This window comes from Erigeron canadensis, chromosome 9 (genome assembly GCF_010389155.1).
Source record: "Erigeron canadensis isolate Cc75 chromosome 9, C_canadensis_v1, whole genome shotgun sequence".
Taxonomy (NCBI): Eukaryota; Viridiplantae; Streptophyta; class Magnoliopsida; order Asterales; family Asteraceae; genus Erigeron; species Erigeron canadensis.
The window spans coordinates 8246595-8264945 of record NC_057769.1 but is presented as its reverse complement, the minus strand read 5'-3'; the positions used below and the strand labels follow the sequence as shown (position 1 = coordinate 8264945).

General features: G+C 32.4%; 3 protein-coding genes and 1 long non-coding RNA gene across 5 annotated transcripts; 2 read left to right on the top strand and 2 right to left on the bottom strand.

The window, feature by feature from the left end:
- Window positions 1-5421: 5421 nt before the first annotated feature.
- LOC122581006 lies at window positions 5422-9358 on the bottom strand. 2 transcript variants are annotated; one of them, XR_006320946.1, is made up of 4 exons: window positions 9298-9358; window positions 6122-6201; window positions 5644-5679; window positions 5422-5531 (listed from the first exon to the last, which is right to left on the bottom strand). It is a non-coding gene; the product is annotated as an uncharacterized LOC122581006 (long non-coding RNA). The 2 variants fall into 2 exon arrangements; XR_006320945.1 differs by lacking the exon at window positions 9298-9358 and adding an exon at window positions 6706-6761.
- Window positions 9359-10671: 1313 nt separating this feature from the next.
- On the top strand, window positions 10672-12891 carry LOC122583990 (aluminum-activated malate transporter 13-like). Its single transcript, XM_043756361.1, has 6 exons — window positions 10672-10948; window positions 11187-11327; window positions 11716-11988; window positions 12077-12186; window positions 12274-12417; window positions 12539-12891. Exons 1-6 carry the CDS (start codon window positions 10681-10683, stop codon window positions 12860-12862), a joined length of 1260 nt encoding a protein of 419 aa, XP_043612296.1. The 5' UTR covers window positions 10672-10680; the 3' UTR covers window positions 12863-12891.
- A 980-nt stretch (window positions 12892-13871) lies between these two features.
- LOC122581858 (antifungal protein ginkbilobin-like protein) lies at window positions 13872-15548 on the top strand. The gene is made up of 2 exons (XM_043754167.1): window positions 13872-14371; window positions 15353-15548. Exons 1-2 carry the CDS (start codon window positions 13992-13994, stop codon window positions 15390-15392), a joined length of 420 nt encoding a protein of 139 aa, XP_043610102.1. The 5' UTR covers window positions 13872-13991; the 3' UTR covers window positions 15393-15548.
- A 234-nt stretch (window positions 15549-15782) lies between these two features.
- On the bottom strand, window positions 15783-18351 carry LOC122581857 (uncharacterized isomerase BH0283-like). The gene is made up of 6 exons (XM_043754166.1): window positions 18291-18351; window positions 17982-18197; window positions 17055-17354; window positions 16805-16966; window positions 16603-16686; window positions 15783-16089 (listed from the first exon to the last, which is right to left on the bottom strand). Exons 1-6 carry the CDS (start codon window positions 18318-18320, stop codon window positions 15982-15984), a joined length of 900 nt encoding a protein of 299 aa, XP_043610101.1. The 5' UTR covers window positions 18321-18351; the 3' UTR covers window positions 15783-15981.

The following is an 18351-nucleotide window of genomic DNA, read 5'->3' as shown; positions in this document are numbered from 1 at the left end:
GTATCTATTTCAAGGATTACCTGAAGATATGATATTGCAAGTAGCAAGTTGCACAAATGCAAAAGAAGTTTGGGATACATTAAAGACTCGAAATGTTGGAGTAGATCGAGTACAAAAGGCGAAACTACAAACTCTCAAATCCGAATTTGAGATGTTACAAATGGAGGAAGACGAAACTATTGATTCATTTACCGCGAAAATGACAAGTATTACATCACAAATGACAAGTTTTGGATCAACACTCGATGATGCAACCCGTGTGCGAAAATTGTTAAATTCTGTACCAGAGAGATTCATTCAAATTGTGGCGTCAATTAAGCAATACTTGGATCTAGATGAACTGACTTTCGACGAAGCTATTGGAAGATTAAAGACCTTTGAAGAAAGGATAAAGATTAAGAAAGGAAAGATCTTCGAGCATCAAGATAAACTATTATTTACAAGACATGACAACAATGGTCGAAGACAACGCTATGATAATCAAGGAAGAGGAAGATATGTTCCACCACATAACCGAGGTTATGACAATTCAAGACAACATGGAAGAAACGATAATTATTCGAAAGATACATTCAAGAGTTACAATGAAGAAAAGAAAACCCCTCAAGATCAAGAAGGATTTACAAGGAATGTGAATAATGTAAGATGCTATAATTGTAATAAACTTGGACATTATGCATTAGATTGTCGACGAAGACCTCAAAGACGACAAAGAGAAGAAGTATCAAACCTTGTGGAAGAGGACGTAGAACCACAATTATTAATGGCGTCCACAAGCTTTAACAAGACTCAAGAAAAACTTAGCAAGGATGCGCCAATGAATCAAAACAATTTGTTTGAAAATTTCGATGATGATGAAGACTTAAAGTGGGGAAAATTTCTACTAGAAAAATATGAAGGAAGACTTGATCAAGAGAAAAAGACTAAAGAGGACTATGAGGAACTAAGCATGGAAGATCAACAAGTCAAAAGCAATGATATGTATGAAGGAAGAAAGCCTAAAGTCAAGACACACTTTTGGAGCACTATTACTTCAAAGTTGGTTCAAAAGATCAAGCATAAGTTGAAAGGAAATTCAAAGTACAAATAAAGATATTGCTCACAAGATTGAAGATTAACTACGTCAATGGTTAAGGGGGAGAATGTTGGAATTAACCATCGACATAGTTAAAAACGAAGACTTATAGGCATAATTATATTAGTATGTAATTAAAAGGTGTGATTATGTAATTAGATAATACTTGAAAGGGTGTAATGGTTGGCCAAAAGACACAACCATCACCACCGTAGGAAAGGGTGGCGGTTACCACCAAACACCACCACCGAAGCATTGCAATGGTTCACTCGTAACCATTCAATTAGTATATATAGGATATGTACGGTAGACAATTAACAAGTGTGTAATAACGACAATTCATTCTATATTCAAAGTTTATTACATATTTCTTGTTCTTGATCCTACTGGGACAACACATTGGATATCCGTCCCGACATATGCATACACACAATACATGACTTGGATATTTTCACCACTTGTGCTCATTCGCTCATTCATCTATTACACGTAACTACCTTACTTTATATGTCCTTATCATGATTGACATTGTGACTATTGACAATGGTTCCTTGCGAACCATTACTACGAACTCACCAACCTAGTGTTAACTTTGTTTAGTACACTTTTCAGGTAAATAAGAAATTCTTGGATGTGAAATTTGATAGATACTTATGTTGGACTCGGGCTTGGACTTTTGTGGATCAAGGATTCATTCGTCCATTGCTTTACTTTATGCGTAGGATCGATAGCCATCTTTGATAATGCATTTGTACTTTATATTGAGGTTGGATTCATCGGATCCTTTTTATTCATTTAGACTTATTCTACAATAATTCCATGCATACGCTATATATTTTCGGTAATATTTCGAGCCTAGCTCGGGGTGTTACAGTTTCATATGTATATAGTTGTTTATACACACATCATTTGTAAATTTTTGTGCATTTCTTTATATAGAATCTTTATGCATCAATTTTATTCTTATTAAATCTTGATCATGTTTTAAATGATCAAGATTTTACCTTTTTTTATTACTATAATATTTGTTTTTATTTTATGATAGCTAACATTGGTGTTAATTCGAATAAAAACTTCAATGCAAAATAAATTAAAAAATTGTATGATGAATTAGTGATGACATATAGCTTATGACTAGATTTTAGACTCGTGTCTAACACTGGACACGGAGTTTACGATATTATCAATATTAGATCTTTATACATTTAAGTCATAAAAGCTTATAATTTTGAAGTTAAATGGTTCCAAGTGTTATACTTTGTAAGTTGTAGTACAATAATCACACGTTCATCACTGTCATTATTAGCTGAGACATATTGATGGAATTGTTTGCCGTAGTCATTCCACATGGCACATGCCATAATAATTTCTCAATTATACAATTTTTTGAAACCAGTTGTACTCATAATGTGATACTATTATGAAAGATAATTAATAATTAAAATATAAATATACTTGTGATAATGTACTTGACATTCAAGTATATGTATTTGATCATGAAGCGGATTCATAACACAAATAGGTTTGTTTTTAATCACCTGTCCTATAATAATTAGATAACAACTATGATTGTTTTTCATATTCTTTGATAACAATTAGGACTCTTGATTTGAGTGACAATTGTAACTTAAAAACTAATATATAAAAAAAGAAATTTATGTACTTTTTTGATTAAGATATAGAATAAATCTTGAATGAAGTTATTGATTTGGATTTAGTATTCAAATAACCCTATGTTGTAGTTGAAATTATTTTAATTAATTAAATGATTGTAAATTTTTAAAAATCTCTCAAGTAGATGGCTAAAAAATATATAAATTAAGTATTCAGAGCTAAAATTTGTAAATTATTGATTGAAAACAAAAAAGTATAAATTAATGAGAATTTTTCTACAAATTATTATAAATACTAATATAATAATATATATGGATAATGATTATCAGGACTTTTAATTTATAGTTAATTTAAATGATAACATAAACGAAAGTCAATTTGATTTAGACCCGTGTCCAGTGTCAATATTAGGTTTTCATATATTTAAGTCGTAAAAACTTATAATTTTGAAAATATACGGTTTCAAGTGTTATATTTTGGATGTTGTAGTACCATTATCACAGGTTCGTCACATTTTTTATTAGCTGAGACATATTGATGTAATTGTTTGTCGTAGTTATTCCACAAGGCACATGCTATAATTATTTCTCTCTCATCGAATTTTTTGAAACCAGTTTTACTCATAATGTGATATTAATATGAAAGATAATTAAAAATTAAAATATAAACATACTTGTGATCCTGTAGTTGACATTTAAGTATATGTAATTGATCATGATGCGGGTCTATAACACCAATAGGTTTATTTCCAATCATCGGTTTTATGATAATTAGATTACAATTATGATTGTTTTCATATTCTTTGATAACAATTAGGACTCTTGATTTGAGTAACAATTGTAACTTTAAACATTAACTAGATTTTAGACCTGTGTCCAACACTGGACACAGGATTTACGATATTAACAATATTAGATCTTCATACATTTAAGTCATAAAATCTTACAATTTTAAAAAACACGTTTTTAAGTGTTATATTTTGCAAGTTGTAGTACAATAATCATAGGTTCCTCACTGTCATTATTAGCCTAGACATATTGATGGAATTGTTTGTCGTAATCATTCCACAAGGCACATGCTATATATAATAATTTATCCATTATAGAATATTTTGAAACAGATGTACTCATAATGTGATACTATTAGGAAAAATAATTAAGAATTAAAATATAAACATATTTGTGATCATGTACTTGACATTTAAGTATATGTATTTAATCATGATACACATTCATAACACGCATATGTTTATTTTCAATCACTTATTCTATGATAATATGATAACAATTAGGATTATTTTTATATTCTTTGATAACAATGAGTACTCTTCTAATATTTGTTAATAAGTCATTAGGTTTTCAAATTATTTTTTGTAGAAAATATTTCATATGTTAAATTTTTTTTATTTAATTAAATGATTGTAAATTTTAAAAAATTCTCTCAAGTTGATGGCTAAAAATAAATATAAATGAAGTATTCAAGGCTAAAAAGTATAAATTATTGATGGAAAACAAAAAAGTGTAAATTAATGAGACTTTTTATACAAATTAATATAAATATTAATATATTTGGATAATGATTATTATGATTTTTAATTTGTAGTTTATCTAAATGATGACATCATCAAAAGTCAATTTGATGAAATCGAACGATGTGATTGGTTAATTAATCATTAGTTCAACTGTCTTATAATATATATTAAGATACACAAAGTTAATATATAAAAAAAAGATAAAATTATGTACCTTCTTTTATTTAGAGATTATGTTGAAATTTTTTTAATTAATTATTAATTAAATGATTATAAATTTTAAATAATTTTCTTAAGTTAATGGCTGAAAATAAATATAAATTAAGTATTCAGGTTAAAAAGTGTAAATTATTGATGAAAAACAAAAAAATGTAAATTAATGAGACTTTTTCTACAAATTAATATAAATAATAATATAATAATATATTTGGATAATGATTATTAGAATTTTTAATTTATAATTTATCTACATGATGACATAAGCAAAAGTCAATTTGATAAAATCGAACGATTTGATTGGTTAATAAGTAATTAATTCAACTGTCTTATAGTATATGTTAAGATTAAGATTAAGATTGTTTAAATAAATCCAATTGAACTAGAGGTGTATTGAATATTGATAAATTATAATTTTACTGATAAAGATCCTCTAATGTTGAATTAACTTTATAGATAAAGTTGTATTGATCTCAACCTTTGGATTACTAACCTAAATTTTGTGAACTTTGTGTTAATAAAACACAACCGTAAACTAATGCTTTTTTCTTTCTTTGCCATATATCTCCCCTAATCCCTATATAACATGGCTTAAACAACACATGGGGAAAATTCTTTAGTGGGTTGTTCAATCAATATTTGTCTTATTTTTTGACTTTCTACCTGGGACTTCTTGATCACATATGATATTTCTCCCAGTAACATCATTTTTGATAATATGAGTGGGTGTCAACTGTCAAGTTATCAACTACAGTACATTGTAAGTATACGAGTATATGACTCGTATGTATAAATATCAATATAAAATATACAGTGACCTTATATTATCAAGTAATACAAACATTTGGCCTGTTGCCTAAATGATACATATGTGACTTATATAGTTATATATAAATTATAAACTGTCATGTCCATCAAATACACAACTACATACTTAAGATATCAACATTTGAAAATTGGATAGTAAATTAGAAGGATTGCCACTTTCCAATATATAGCTTATGTAGCGTACCCACAAAGACAGACTTGACTTGCTCGTGGTCAACTACTTCAGGTACATTTTAGTCATGTATTCGGGAGTGCCACAACGTCATCCTATATCATACAATAATAAAATAAAAAAATAAAAAAAACTTGGTTGAGTTGCTTTTAGCTGCCTTGTTTCTTTCGTAGGCATACAATGAATTGTAATGTAGTTCTATCTTACCATTTGCGAAGTTTCTTTATTTTTATATGCTGCAACCTGATATCGAAACTGAACTAGATCAGGGATTTGATAGGTGATAAAAAGGCACCATGTCTCATTACACACTAGACATGTGATTATACTTGACTAGCGACTGATGAAACATTTCTAATCAATATAGGTATTATCATAATAAATCTTTATTCACGGAAGCACTACAATTACAATCTTTATTTGAAGTGCAGAAGATGAAGATAACAATATTAAAGGTATGCACATGCACATATATCACCAACTAGGTCCACTATGAGTATCTCCTGAACCTTATTCTGAAACATGGTATGATGGGATTATTTTTAAGTCAATTTTCAGTTGATGCATTATCATACAAGGCCGGACCGATGTCCTACATTTTTAGTTTTACCTAACATGTGTCTCTGTGATTCAATTTCGTTAGGAGAATCATGATTCATCTATATACGAAAGAAAAAAAGCTCACCAGACTTGAGAAACGCATTCAAGTTGTCGCAGTCCTTGTCTCCAACTTATGAAAGCAACTCACTTTCAGCCTCCCATATACTGTAGCAAAATATATCAAGTTCTCTAGTTTAGTGAACAACTTAACAAAAAAACATCTGATAGCTAACAAATCCTAGCAAATTTATAGAAATATCAGAGAGAATGATTCTTCAGTCAAGAAGATATCATGAAATAAGCTTTCACAATTGATCAAAAACTATTGGAATATTAAAAGTCACTGGACACGCACATAGTAGACGTCATAGTTTTGACACATTTTAATTAGTCCATTTGGTTCTAAATTATGAGTATCTCATACGGGTCAAAGAGGGAATGAGTTAACGGGTTAAAATTGGGCCAAATGCCCAATAGTGTTTGAGCGCATTCAATCTCAAAAATTCTTTTATAAATATGTGTATATTTATCTATGATAAGTTGATAACAACCAATAAAAGAATAAGTTGTTACGGAATCAGCCCGACTTGCACTAAAAATACCCGTAAATAAAAATCCCAACCCATTTTGACACATTACCCAACCCGAGTGATCTGTCCATCTTGTCACCTATAGTAAAGTGGGTTAGCCATCGGTGTAGTGGTAGCAACTAGCTAAGTATGAACACGTTTACCCTGAAATTTCTTTTAACTTTCGGTGATGTAATGAAAACAGATATAGAATATAATATGCCAAGGCTTTCAAGAAAATTTTATGTAATGGCAGCACAACATACCCAAATTCAAATACCGGTCCCGCCAATATATGTAGAAGCACTAATGAACAATCTCTTTCGATTATAAAGGGACTTTCCTTCTATCAAGTAAAGTGTTTGCTATTAGCATACAAATATTGAATTCATTGCTTAAACATTTTTAATTGGCAGACAGAATTAGCCTTCCATATTTCACCACTTGTTCACTAGCAAATATAAGTAAGCTTAAAATAAAATTAGTAGGGTCAAGAATCATTATGAAAGGAGAATTGGAGAAGCAATTTTGGCTTTTTCGATTAATTAAAGCCTAATTGAAGTATCAGCCGTGTTTAGATCGCGTACACTATTAGTTGCTTTAACCTTTTAATTATAGTGGTACACATTTTTACCCATGATGGTATATTGCAAAAGGCACCTAATAGGTACGGATGTTGGTACACTCATATCATCATCATATGGAAAAAGACATATACATTGCTCACCTTTCAGTATTCTTCGTGCCTCCACGTTTAAAGCACCATCTACATAAACTTACAGTAGAAAAATCTAGTTTTACCCAAAGGCCATGGTCTTACTGGTATTTGAGGTGATCTATCAACCAACGGGTTGATAGAAGTTGTTTCTATGTTAATGATAAATAAAAAATAAAAACAAAGAAGAAATAGCCACAGAATCAAAATTCAGTTCGTTTTTAAAAGGTGGCAGTCTCTTCGTGACACTAAATTCAACATGTTTCACTAATCAAATCAGAAAAAATACTAGACTTCTCTTAAACCCAAATGATAGAGTTCTCTAATCATGGATATAATGTCATTACCTACTTTTAATGATGTATATACCATCATTACCATTTTTAGTATAATTAATCAATCTATTTTGTAGTATGAACAAGTAAACAAAGCAGGGATCACGTGATCAAGCAAAGAATTACAGTACTATATTTGTTTCGAGAATTTTGGTTTGCTTCAACTTTTATAGTCAAATCAACTACCCAAAATTGGAAATTGATATAAACGTAATTGTTGGTACAAATAAGAACATTCTACTGTCACAAAGAGAACCAAAGAGAAAAAGTAGGATTAGTGATGCAGCACCAATGGCTTAATTCCTTCCCTTTATCTACTTTTGGAAAAGTTAATAATATCACTATATTTGTACTTGAATCAACATCTAAATCCTTTATCTTCAATCATGGTTTTGTGGACTTTATCTAGATTAACTGCGGTTGGTGACCTAAATCACGCATTTAAACAAAATGTCATTGTATACATGTGTTAATTACTTCAGTATCATCTTATTGCACAATTAAAATATGAAAAGGTGATGTATAACTTTCAAACTAATACTAGTTAAATTGGACTCTCACAATGAAGTTTCTGCTCTATTGTTTGCGAAACACATGATGAATGTACCAGAAAAAGTTAGAGAACAACTTAGACATGAATCTCTGCAGCTGCAGCACAGATATCTTATGACAGGAAGATTAAGTTATATTTCTTTAGTATTAACATATTTGATAAAGAGGAACGATATATCCTCCTAAAAAATAACCTAATAACCAGAAACTATATAATAGGGAGATATCATGCATTATACACATTCAACTAGTTGAATACTGAACCATTAGTAATAACAAAAAATAACAAGAGACTTGCCCCTATTTCTAAACTAATTCATGCTACTCTATTATTTGTCCTATTTTGGATTTAGATGTCGAACAAATTACTACTGAACTTTTATGTTTGGATGTTGGATGCCTATTACATCTCCTTATATACTGCAATATATCATGACAAAAGAAAGGGGAAAGGAAGAAAGATGTACTCTATACTATAGAATTGACAAAACATATATAGATATTTAAAAGACTAAAAGAGTTGAGAGTATAAACGTGTAAAAGCACAAATTGTTAAGCCCTACCACCAATGAAGGATTTGGTAAACATGAAATCTTTCAAAAGCATAAAATATTGATTATTTTATATCGTTATCAACCTCATTGAAAACTATACACATAATAACACAAGTGTCTTTGTTGAGGTCATGCATAAATAAATGTTACCCGTGTAAATCAGGTTTAACTAATTTATAAAAATTTGATGGCCATCACACACGTATTCATCTTTTGAGAAAGAAGCTACCATGAACGTACGGATTTGGTACAATATGCGAAAGCAAAGTTCCCATTACTTTAGCCTTTTTGGCACCAACCTATACATGTCAGCAGCACTGAGAACAGGGGTTATGATATTATAACCTAATCTCAGATGAACCATTGTGGTTGGTAATTTTCACTAAACGATATTACTTGTCCTAAAGTATCACTATTTGGTAGGCAGAAATGTTTTTAACTATCATGCATGTACCGCATCATTACGTTTAATTTATAAGTACAGAAAACAAACAAGCATGAAAATGAAAGTTGATAAAGATAAGATTTTTTTTTACCTTGTAATCATAACGGCAATTCCAAGATCATCTGCATGTGAGACACTATATTGAGATGAGGCCACCATAATGCAATCTTGAAATGAAGTGCACTGAAATGCTAATCAACTTGGATTCCATTTACTGCAGTAAGTTAAGGCATTACAAACATTTACTAATCAGTGTTAATTGTCCTATAATATTTTCAACCAGGAATGCTAATGTTGGTGATCATGTATTAACATTCCAGAAAAAAAAAATCTTTTACAGTACAGACAACCTATAGTGGTACAACTCAGATATACTACACTATAGTTTATATGGTGTCATTTACCAATCAGAAACAGAACCTCTTGATTTATATAAAGCTATTACTCCATAGTAGTGACCCAGGTTTTATGAGCCGTAAATATTCCACAAAATGGAAGCAAGCAGAAAAACAAATAACCATCGTCAAGTTAGGCTGAATAATAGTCTATTTTTCAAAAAGATGTCACAAGTATCATCCCCTTATATACATGATCTAGCAGTCAATGAAATTTAAAGTTCCACATTCTTAGATCTGTTTCTGCCTAAAATATCTATGCTATTTTAAGATTCAAGTCGAGTACATAGAATAAACACGGATACGACATATATATTAGATGTGGCAAGATGGGCAGGTTGGGTAATGACTGCGGTTATTCTTTAGTACGGGGGTCTAAATCGGCCCATTAATAAGTACATGGTTCTGATTGCCACATCTAGTAAACTATCACCAATTAGACTATCACCATCAACCCACATAAAGATACCAACCCATGCCAAAAACCACCGGAAAACAAGTTGAGAAAAATCTAACTTCAGCGCACTTCATATGTGATTGATTGTATGTATACACGAAAAAATCTCAGGGAAAAATTTCATGTCAAGTGATAATTAAGAATTTGAACTTAATCTGACAGAAGCAACCATTTAGAAAAAGCTATAAGTAAACTTAACTAATTAAGAAAAATAAAAAATTTATGTTCGGTATTGGTCATGCCAATGGACATGCAAACTGCACTCACTCGCATTATCTGCTCCCTGATCAAAGTTTAATCGAGTCAAATCATATGCTGGGTACTTAAGCGATTGCACTAACGTGTTGTGAAAAGACCACTCTCCATATAAACAAAGATAAAAAGATAAAAGGACAAGTATGTTCCACTTAATTCACTAATCTCACAAATGAATCCACTTACTAATAATAATATATTTTTATGAAGTGTGATTGGTCAAACGGGGAGAGTTGCCACGAGACAGATGTAGACTTGGCACTTAAGTATGTTTCGTATCTGATGGGATCGTCATGTATATAAGTTCCATCCCCGCAAATCAGCTTACATAATAAACTCTAACTTAACCATAGAGAAACCATTAACCATGAGCACCACAATAGACATTACCAACGAAAATGAAACTTCTTACAACTACAAGAAGCCAAGTAAACTATCTTTTTTGCATAGTTTTTCTTCTGTAATAGGAAAACTGTATGAGCAGCATATGCAAAGAGTCATTCATAGCATCAAGGTCGGTATTGCCTTGGTTTTGGTTTCACTTCTTTATCTTCTCGATCCACTATTTGAGCAAGTTGGGGAAAATGCAATGTGGGCTATTATGACTGTTGTCGTTGTCTTTGAGTTCTTTGCAGGTTCGTTGTCAACTCTTAAAATTACTAACCAAGCTTTTGTAAATCCTCATATCTACTCTCTAAATTACTCAGCTTTATGTTTTCAGAATTTCATCTCTAAAAAAGGCAAGCACCATCAAACCACTATATATTTTCACCCTTTTCACATTAAATCCCTACACAATATTCTTCTCCCCGTTACATGCATAAACAACTTTTTGTTGCACTCAAACTATTTCTAACACTATGCGCATGCCAGGTGCCACGTTAAGCAAAGGGTTACTCCGTGGACTTGGAACTATACTTGGAGGCGGATTAGGTTGTTTGGCAGCAATTGCGGCAGATGATTTGGGAAAGATTGGAAACGCAGTAGTGGTTGGTGTTTCAGTGTTTATTTTCGGTAAGTACAAAAATAACAGTCACCATTTGAACCAAATAAATCTTTCTATTAAAGAGCAAACTATGAACCAGATTTATCATGCAAAGAAATTTCTTGTTAGCCAAACCTGTCATGGATAGCATAACATAAGTGCAGTATGACATTCTTTTCTTATACATTTATCAAGTAACTAGTCTTGTGACATCTGTCCCTGACATTTCCAACTATTCTAGAGTCATACGAACTAATTAAGATCTGACACAACCGAACATATTAAGAATCTTCTACCTCATATTTAATATTCTAACCTGCTTTTGTTACATTTATAACACACATACGCACACACACATATATATACATATATATATTGCCTACATCAAGTGCATAAAGACTATTCTGTAATGTGTAGGTGCTGCAGCAACATACTGCCGAATGATTCCAAGCATAAAGAAGAGATACGATTATGGGTTCATGATTTTCATTCTCACCTTCAATTTGGTTGCAGTATCCGGTTTGCGTGCTGATAAAGTGTTAGAATTAGCCCGTGAGCGTCTGTCAACAATTGGCATGGGTTTTGCCGTCTGCATGTTCACCAGCTTACTCATTTTTCCTATGTGGGCTAGTGATGAACTTCATCGCTTGACATCTTCAAAATTCGACAAGCTAGCTTGCTGCATTGAAGGTACGTTACAGACTAACAATCACTAGAAAAAGAGTTGGATATCTTTATACTATCGTTATCTAAAAAAATTAATATGATGAACTTGCAGATTGCATGAAAGCGTATTTTAGTGTAGTTAGTGAAAAAGAGAGGACACCAAGCATTAATGTTAGTGGCTGCAAGTCCGTATTGCACTCCAAATCAAGTGATGAATCACTGGTAACGTCTCTTAAAAGTTATCGGTCCATGTTTATGAAATTACCTAACAAACATGAGAAAATTACTCAAAGTCTATTTGATTTTCAGGCAAATTTTGCAAAGTGGGAACCCTGGCATGGAAGATTTGGACTCCATTATCCATGGGGAAAATATATGCAGGTAGGGGAGCTTGTTAGGGAACTTGCTTCTATTATTCTGTCAATGCAAGAGTGCCTTGAATCGTCATTACAGGTTCTAATCTCATCAACGCTGATTATTCAAATAATTATATTTCTTTGAAATTCAAGCATATGTGTGATCCTATCGCACCAATTCACTTAACTGACTTATACTGTTAATTTGTCGTACTCAGCCATCAACAACGTTACAACAAGCAATCAAAGAGCCATGCAAAAGTGTAGGGTTGTCACTAGGGCTAACGATGAGAGAGCTAGGGGAAAGCATCATGAATATGAAAAGATGCCAGGTGAAAGTCCTAACATTACCAAAATTGGAGTCCATCAAACTAGAGCTCATTCTACTATCGTCCTCACCAAACCTAAAAGGGATTGCAAACCTTGAATCTCTTGCCATAGCAAACTTCTTGTTTCTATTGATGGAGATAGTTGATAAAGTGGAAGTTCTGGCAAAAGAAGTAGAAGCACTTGGAGAGGCTGCCGGTTTTCAATCCAAATAGTCTAAATCGAACGTTTAAAAAGAACAACTACAAACCACCATAACCTATATATTTTAAATATAGGTTGATGCAAGTGTTTATATTCATACTAATAGAATGTATGAACTAAACAAACTTATCGACGATCAATGTTGAAAACTTTCTTTTTTGGCAGGTGCCATTTGGTTAATAGGAACATCTATGTTCTCAGATAGTCAGCGTTATCGATTTATACTATGATAGTTTACTAGTGAATTCATAGAATTTTGATCGTGAATCACATAGTGATGGTGAAAACTGATCTAATATATTACTAAATTTTTAAGGATTTTTCCTGTTTACTATTGCTTCTCTACTTTTCTTTCATTCTCTTTCAGATAAATGAGATTTATTAATCTTAGTTATATACCTTAGGGAGTTAGGGGTGTCAATTTCTAACAAGACGCCAAAATAAGTGAGTTTGGGATGACTGTTTAACCTATTGGTCATCAGCTACATGTTGTATGATAAACATTTCCAACCTACCAAGCCATTCAAAAATACAAATTAAGTCATTAAATATTAGAATTACAAACTTATTTTGTTCTTTCAAAAACCATAATTATCGTATATAAATTTATTATTTTTTAATTTTTAATATATTCATTTAAAAAGATATATGATTAAAAAATCTAGTTCAAACATAAATGGGCCGACACAACAAATTTACTTATTAAAGGAGTTGGGTTAGGGTTCAAACTTTGACACTTGGGTTCGGGTTGGGATATATAAACTCGTCAACACGCCAAACCAAAAAAAAACGACATACTTTAAATTCACAACTTAAGATAATGTGGTAACTAAGAATAGCAAAATATATTTTTCTCTTAATAAAGATAAGAAATGACATCTTCTAAATCTACGATTGTGGATCCTCATAAAGCCTGTTTTCAACCATGGGTCATATTATTTTGTCCCACATACATGGGGCCTTCAAAATTAGAACAAAGTTACATTCTACATTACACATAAGACAAGCATAATGGACAAAAAGAAGGCCAGAGGACATTTTTAAAGATGGAGAAACCAATAGATATATGGACCATTTCTATATATCATTGGAGATAAAATACATTCACAAAGTACTTGCAGATAATTCAACAGATAAAGCATGAGTTGTCTAAAGAGACTTATTATCACCGGATTGTTTATCAGGGTATTTGGAATTTGCAGAATTGTAGAAAGTGCTCCGAACACCAACGTGGCAAGTGTTCTTTGTAATTCAGGCATTTATACCAAAGGTGATCCATTCACCATTAGTTTGGCCTATGTTCTTGATGAACTACCAAAAGTTACACCTTATCAACAAGGTTACGACTACAGAAATATCTCGCCTTACCCTAATGCTTTCGCCTATGGTCATGCTTCGTGTAATCAAAACCTTACAAGTATGGATTGCAAAACATGTCTTGATGCAGCAGAAGTTCATATGCTAGACATCTGCAGCTATAGGATTGGTGCCAGAGCAGTTCTTAATGATTGTGCTATTCGGTATGAGCAATACCCATTTGAAGACTAACTTGTTTGCAATCAAGTAGTTACATTGTTGTTTTCATCTGGATTTAGGCATGTAATTTGCCTTAACCTACATATGCAAGTTCTATATATTAAGGTCTGTATTTCCCTTATGATTTGTGGGAGTGTGCTATTTAGTACGAGCAGTTCTTAATGATTGTGCTATTCAGTATGAGCAATACCCATTTGAAGACTAATTTGCTAGCAAATTAGTCTTCAAATGGATAATCCTAGTGCCCAATAGCACAATCATTAAGGTTTGTAATTCCCTTATGCTTTGGGATTGTGCTATTAGGGTTTAGTGACTGATATCAGCATATATGTATACTACTGTGTTATATAGAATATAGCATATACTAAGCTAATTTAGAGTATTCCTAAAAGTTAAAAATGGTGTAAAACTAAGGAAAGTAGTTCCAATCCTTTGATCATCTATTGAAAATCAACCCCTGGTTCTCCAAACCCATAACCAAACCCCCTCATTCCTCTCTCTTACAGTCTTACTATATAAACCAAGTAACAGTACACACACTAAACACCATACAACACACACAAACACCAAACTCCCTCCTTTCTTTTTACTCTCCAGGCCACTTCCAACAGGTTCATGTCAGGGTCAGTCCTTGGGCAAGGACATCGATCAACAGGATTTTGCTTGAAAAACACACGAAACATCATTTTAGATGGCATGTGTTGAACTTTTAATTTATAGTTTATCTACTTAAGTTATAAAATTTTAATGATGTATTAACGTTCTCGTGAGGACGAGCACCCCAGAATAAGTTCCAAACCCCTGAAAAATAGGGTTCACTTTTAACAAAATTTAGTCGGGACATTTTTTGAATGTGTCCTAGGCACCAAAAGACCTCAGGACCTGACCTGTCTCTTTCTAATTATCATCCAAGCATTTTGCAGGTACGATCTTACGTGCTATTTTATTGTTTTTATATGGGACAGATCAAGAGGATTCGCTCTGATTCAGTCAGCAACAATATGACTTACAAACTTGTGATGTTTTAGTTGAAGGAATCCCTATTGCTCAGGACCACTATGAATTGTAAATCTTCTCAAATTATGTCTCGAGATTGGCCCTCAACTACACCTGTAAGGCTGTAACTTTCATCCTCCAGTTGTTCCTTTAAGTTTCTAATTACAATCAGTGTCACCAAATAATTAAAACCAAACACCCATTTGCTCTACTATGACCCTAATTCTCTATCAATCCACTTTCCTAACATTCTAGGAGAATCAAACATCTGTTTATCAGCTGAAGATGCACATATAGAATGTGACTTTCTTGAATTGGTCCTTCATCATAAACAGATCACAACATGTCTCCAGTTTCGAGAAAATACCAAGTACAATAATTATATTCTACAAGAGCAGGTTGATCTTAGCAATTCAATCTCCTTTACGAAATTTTAAAGTCAATCCAAACCGAATCAGTGGTGATTTGGAAAAAAAAGACGGTTTATGTATTGTCAGTTTCATGATACAACATCAAATTCACAACTTCAGTTATCCAAATATAAATCTTCAAAGAAATCTTGTTGAATCCAACATGCGGTATGATTACACCCCAAATCTTAAACCAAAAGAGACCCTTCCATGACTGTGGTGGCTTTACCTCGAAGAAGTACTCTTTGATTATTCTTATCAAGATGGACATGTACAGTACCACTTCTAGGTGATGCCTGACCAAAACAAACAAAACATGACTAAACAATTTAGGTGGCCGATAGACCATCAATTTGAGCACATTGTGTTCATGTGTGTTTGGGCGAATCCCATAATCGGGAAGGTGGGTTGAGGAGTTGTTTGTTTTAAAAGAGAGATTCATATAGCCGTGAGAACATGACAAACTGGTTGGAACTGCAACTTTTAAACGCGTAAATATATATTGATTATAGAAGTGCTAAAAAAGCCCACAGATATGCTAAAGGTGTTGACAGTCAGCACACATCAGCCAAAGGGGTTAATTTTAGTCTATTCCTACAACACTATATTATAGGCTATGAATTTTACTATCTATAGATGAATTTACTTTATCAACTACAAGTCTAAAACTGCAAAAAGCTATGTCATCTTAAAAAGGATTTGTCATGTGCCTTGAAAAGCAATTTGAGGCTTATGCATATTAGTTTTCTTTCTAAAGTGTGTGAGCTTTTGTTTTGCATCAAAAAGAGGATGGAGGCAGAATATTATACCTGATATGCAATAAAATCACATTTTCCCATCTTCTCATGCCAGTAAGCTGCTAAGGCACAATGTGCACTCCCACAAACAGGGTCCTAAAATAAAAGGCAACATAGAGAAGGTCAAAATTTTCTACTATAAATAACCACATTTTACTAAGTTCAAGCCACTTATGTTTTGGCATAGCAAAGATCACTACTTCTATCTTATTACCTCATCGATACCATATTTAGGGCAGAAGAAGCGACTACAAAAGTCGAACCCTGACCCATTAGGTGCAAGTGCCGTAATTATTATCCCTCTACCCGGTGCTTCTTTGATCTTATTAATTTGCGGCTTGAACTCCACAACTTCCTTTGCTGATTGAAACACCACCTGCATAAAAGAAGACAGAAAAGAAAATATAAATTACTACTCTAATCACAATCCATAATTTCCAAATAAGCAAAAAGACAATACATACAAATATGTCATCAGATGCAGTCTTCTTCACATCAACAACAGAAACGCCATTTAGTATTTCAGAAACTGCTGAAACCGCCAGATCATTGAAATCTATAACAGGCAAGACAGGGAAATTCAATTCGATGTAGAAACTGTTTGGTATTTCACCATTTGATGAGTCAATGATCTTGCTAGCGGGAACTTTATTGGCAGTCAAAATTCCAGAAAGGGTTGAGAATTCTACTGTGTTAGCGTTCACCAGGCCAGACTCGAAAAGGAAATGAGAGGCTGCTAAAGTTGCATGACCGCAAAGTTCAACCTATTGACAGAACAGACCAATTCAATATTTTATACAAAAAACTTATCTTTATATCAATTGAATACAATTTCAGAAACCATGATTAATAATCAGCCATCATCTTAAGACCAAAAATCAAGATATAACATGGTCCGTTAACCAGAACTAAGAAAAGTAACCAACTTAACAAAATATAGCACAGTAATTTATTAATACTAATTGGTAAAAGGATGGGGGTTCAAGCAAAATGAAACTCTTTCAGTCTTTCTCAAGCAAACATGCGATGTAACTAATTAAAAACTTCAAACAAATTTTCTGTAAATATTGACAGATACGGAATATCCTAATCGGAATATCCCCATTCCCCGTGACAATTTTCAAACCCTTTCCTAGAACCCCCTAAAATGTTTACATGTCCAAACCCCGGACCTCTTGTAAGGACACAAGGACATATAAATAAAACTCGAAAACATATATATAGAAACATATACTCATTCACATTCACAATATATACTATCTTTTCCCTTAATATTAGTACTAATCCTAAATGAAAATCTTTCTCAAGTAGACTTGTAACTACGTAAAATCTTCAAACAAATTATATATAATATATATATTTATATATATATAATATGAAATGAAAACAACCTCGGCAACAGGAGTGAACCATCTGAGGTGGAACCTAGGAGGAGGATTGTCGGAATGTTGACCAGCAACAAGAATTGGAGTCAAATAACATGTTTCTGAGATGTTAAATTCAGCAGCAACTGATTGCAACCACTCATCGTCTTTCTTTATGTCGTCGCCTAACCAACACACTGCTGCTGGGTTTCCTTTGAATGCCGCGTCACTAAATGCATCCACCTGACACAGTTTTTGTTTTCACATATTTTTATTTTCATTTCATTTTATTTACTTATAAAGCAGTTTATATAAATATATGTTTACGGAACTTACAACTGAGTATTTGACCAGCTTCTTCACCATTTTTGTTTCCCTTTTTTTTTTAAACAGATTG

Coding starts and splice junctions, on each gene's coding strand:
- LOC122583990 (XM_043756361.1), top strand. CDS start 10,681: ATGAGCACCACAATAGACATTACCAACGAAAATGAAACTTCTTACAAC. Junction 12,187..12,273: donor AATCAAGTGATGAATCACTG/GTAACGTCTCTT, acceptor TTTGATTTTCAG/GCAAATTTTGCAAAGTGGGA. Junction 12,418..12,538: donor GCCTTGAATCGTCATTACAG/GTTCTAATCTCA, acceptor TGTCGTACTCAG/CCATCAACAACGTTACAACA.
- LOC122581858 (XM_043754167.1), top strand. CDS start 13,992: ATGAGTTGTCTAAAGAGACTTATTATCACCGGATTGTTTATCAGGGTA. Junction 14,372..15,352: donor CTTAATGATTGTGCTATTCG/GTATGAGCAATA, acceptor TATATGGGACAG/ATCAAGAGGATTCGCTCTGA.
- LOC122581857 (XM_043754166.1), bottom strand. CDS start 18,320: ATGGTGAAGAAGCTGGTCAAATACTCAGTT. Junction 17,355..17,981: donor GGTTCACTCCTGTTGCCGAG/GTTGTTTTCATT, acceptor TTCTGTCAATAG/GTTGAACTTTGCGGTCATGC. Junction 16,967..17,054: donor CTGCATCTGATGACATATTT/GTATGTATTGTC, acceptor TCTTTTATGCAG/GTGGTGTTTCAATCAGCAAA.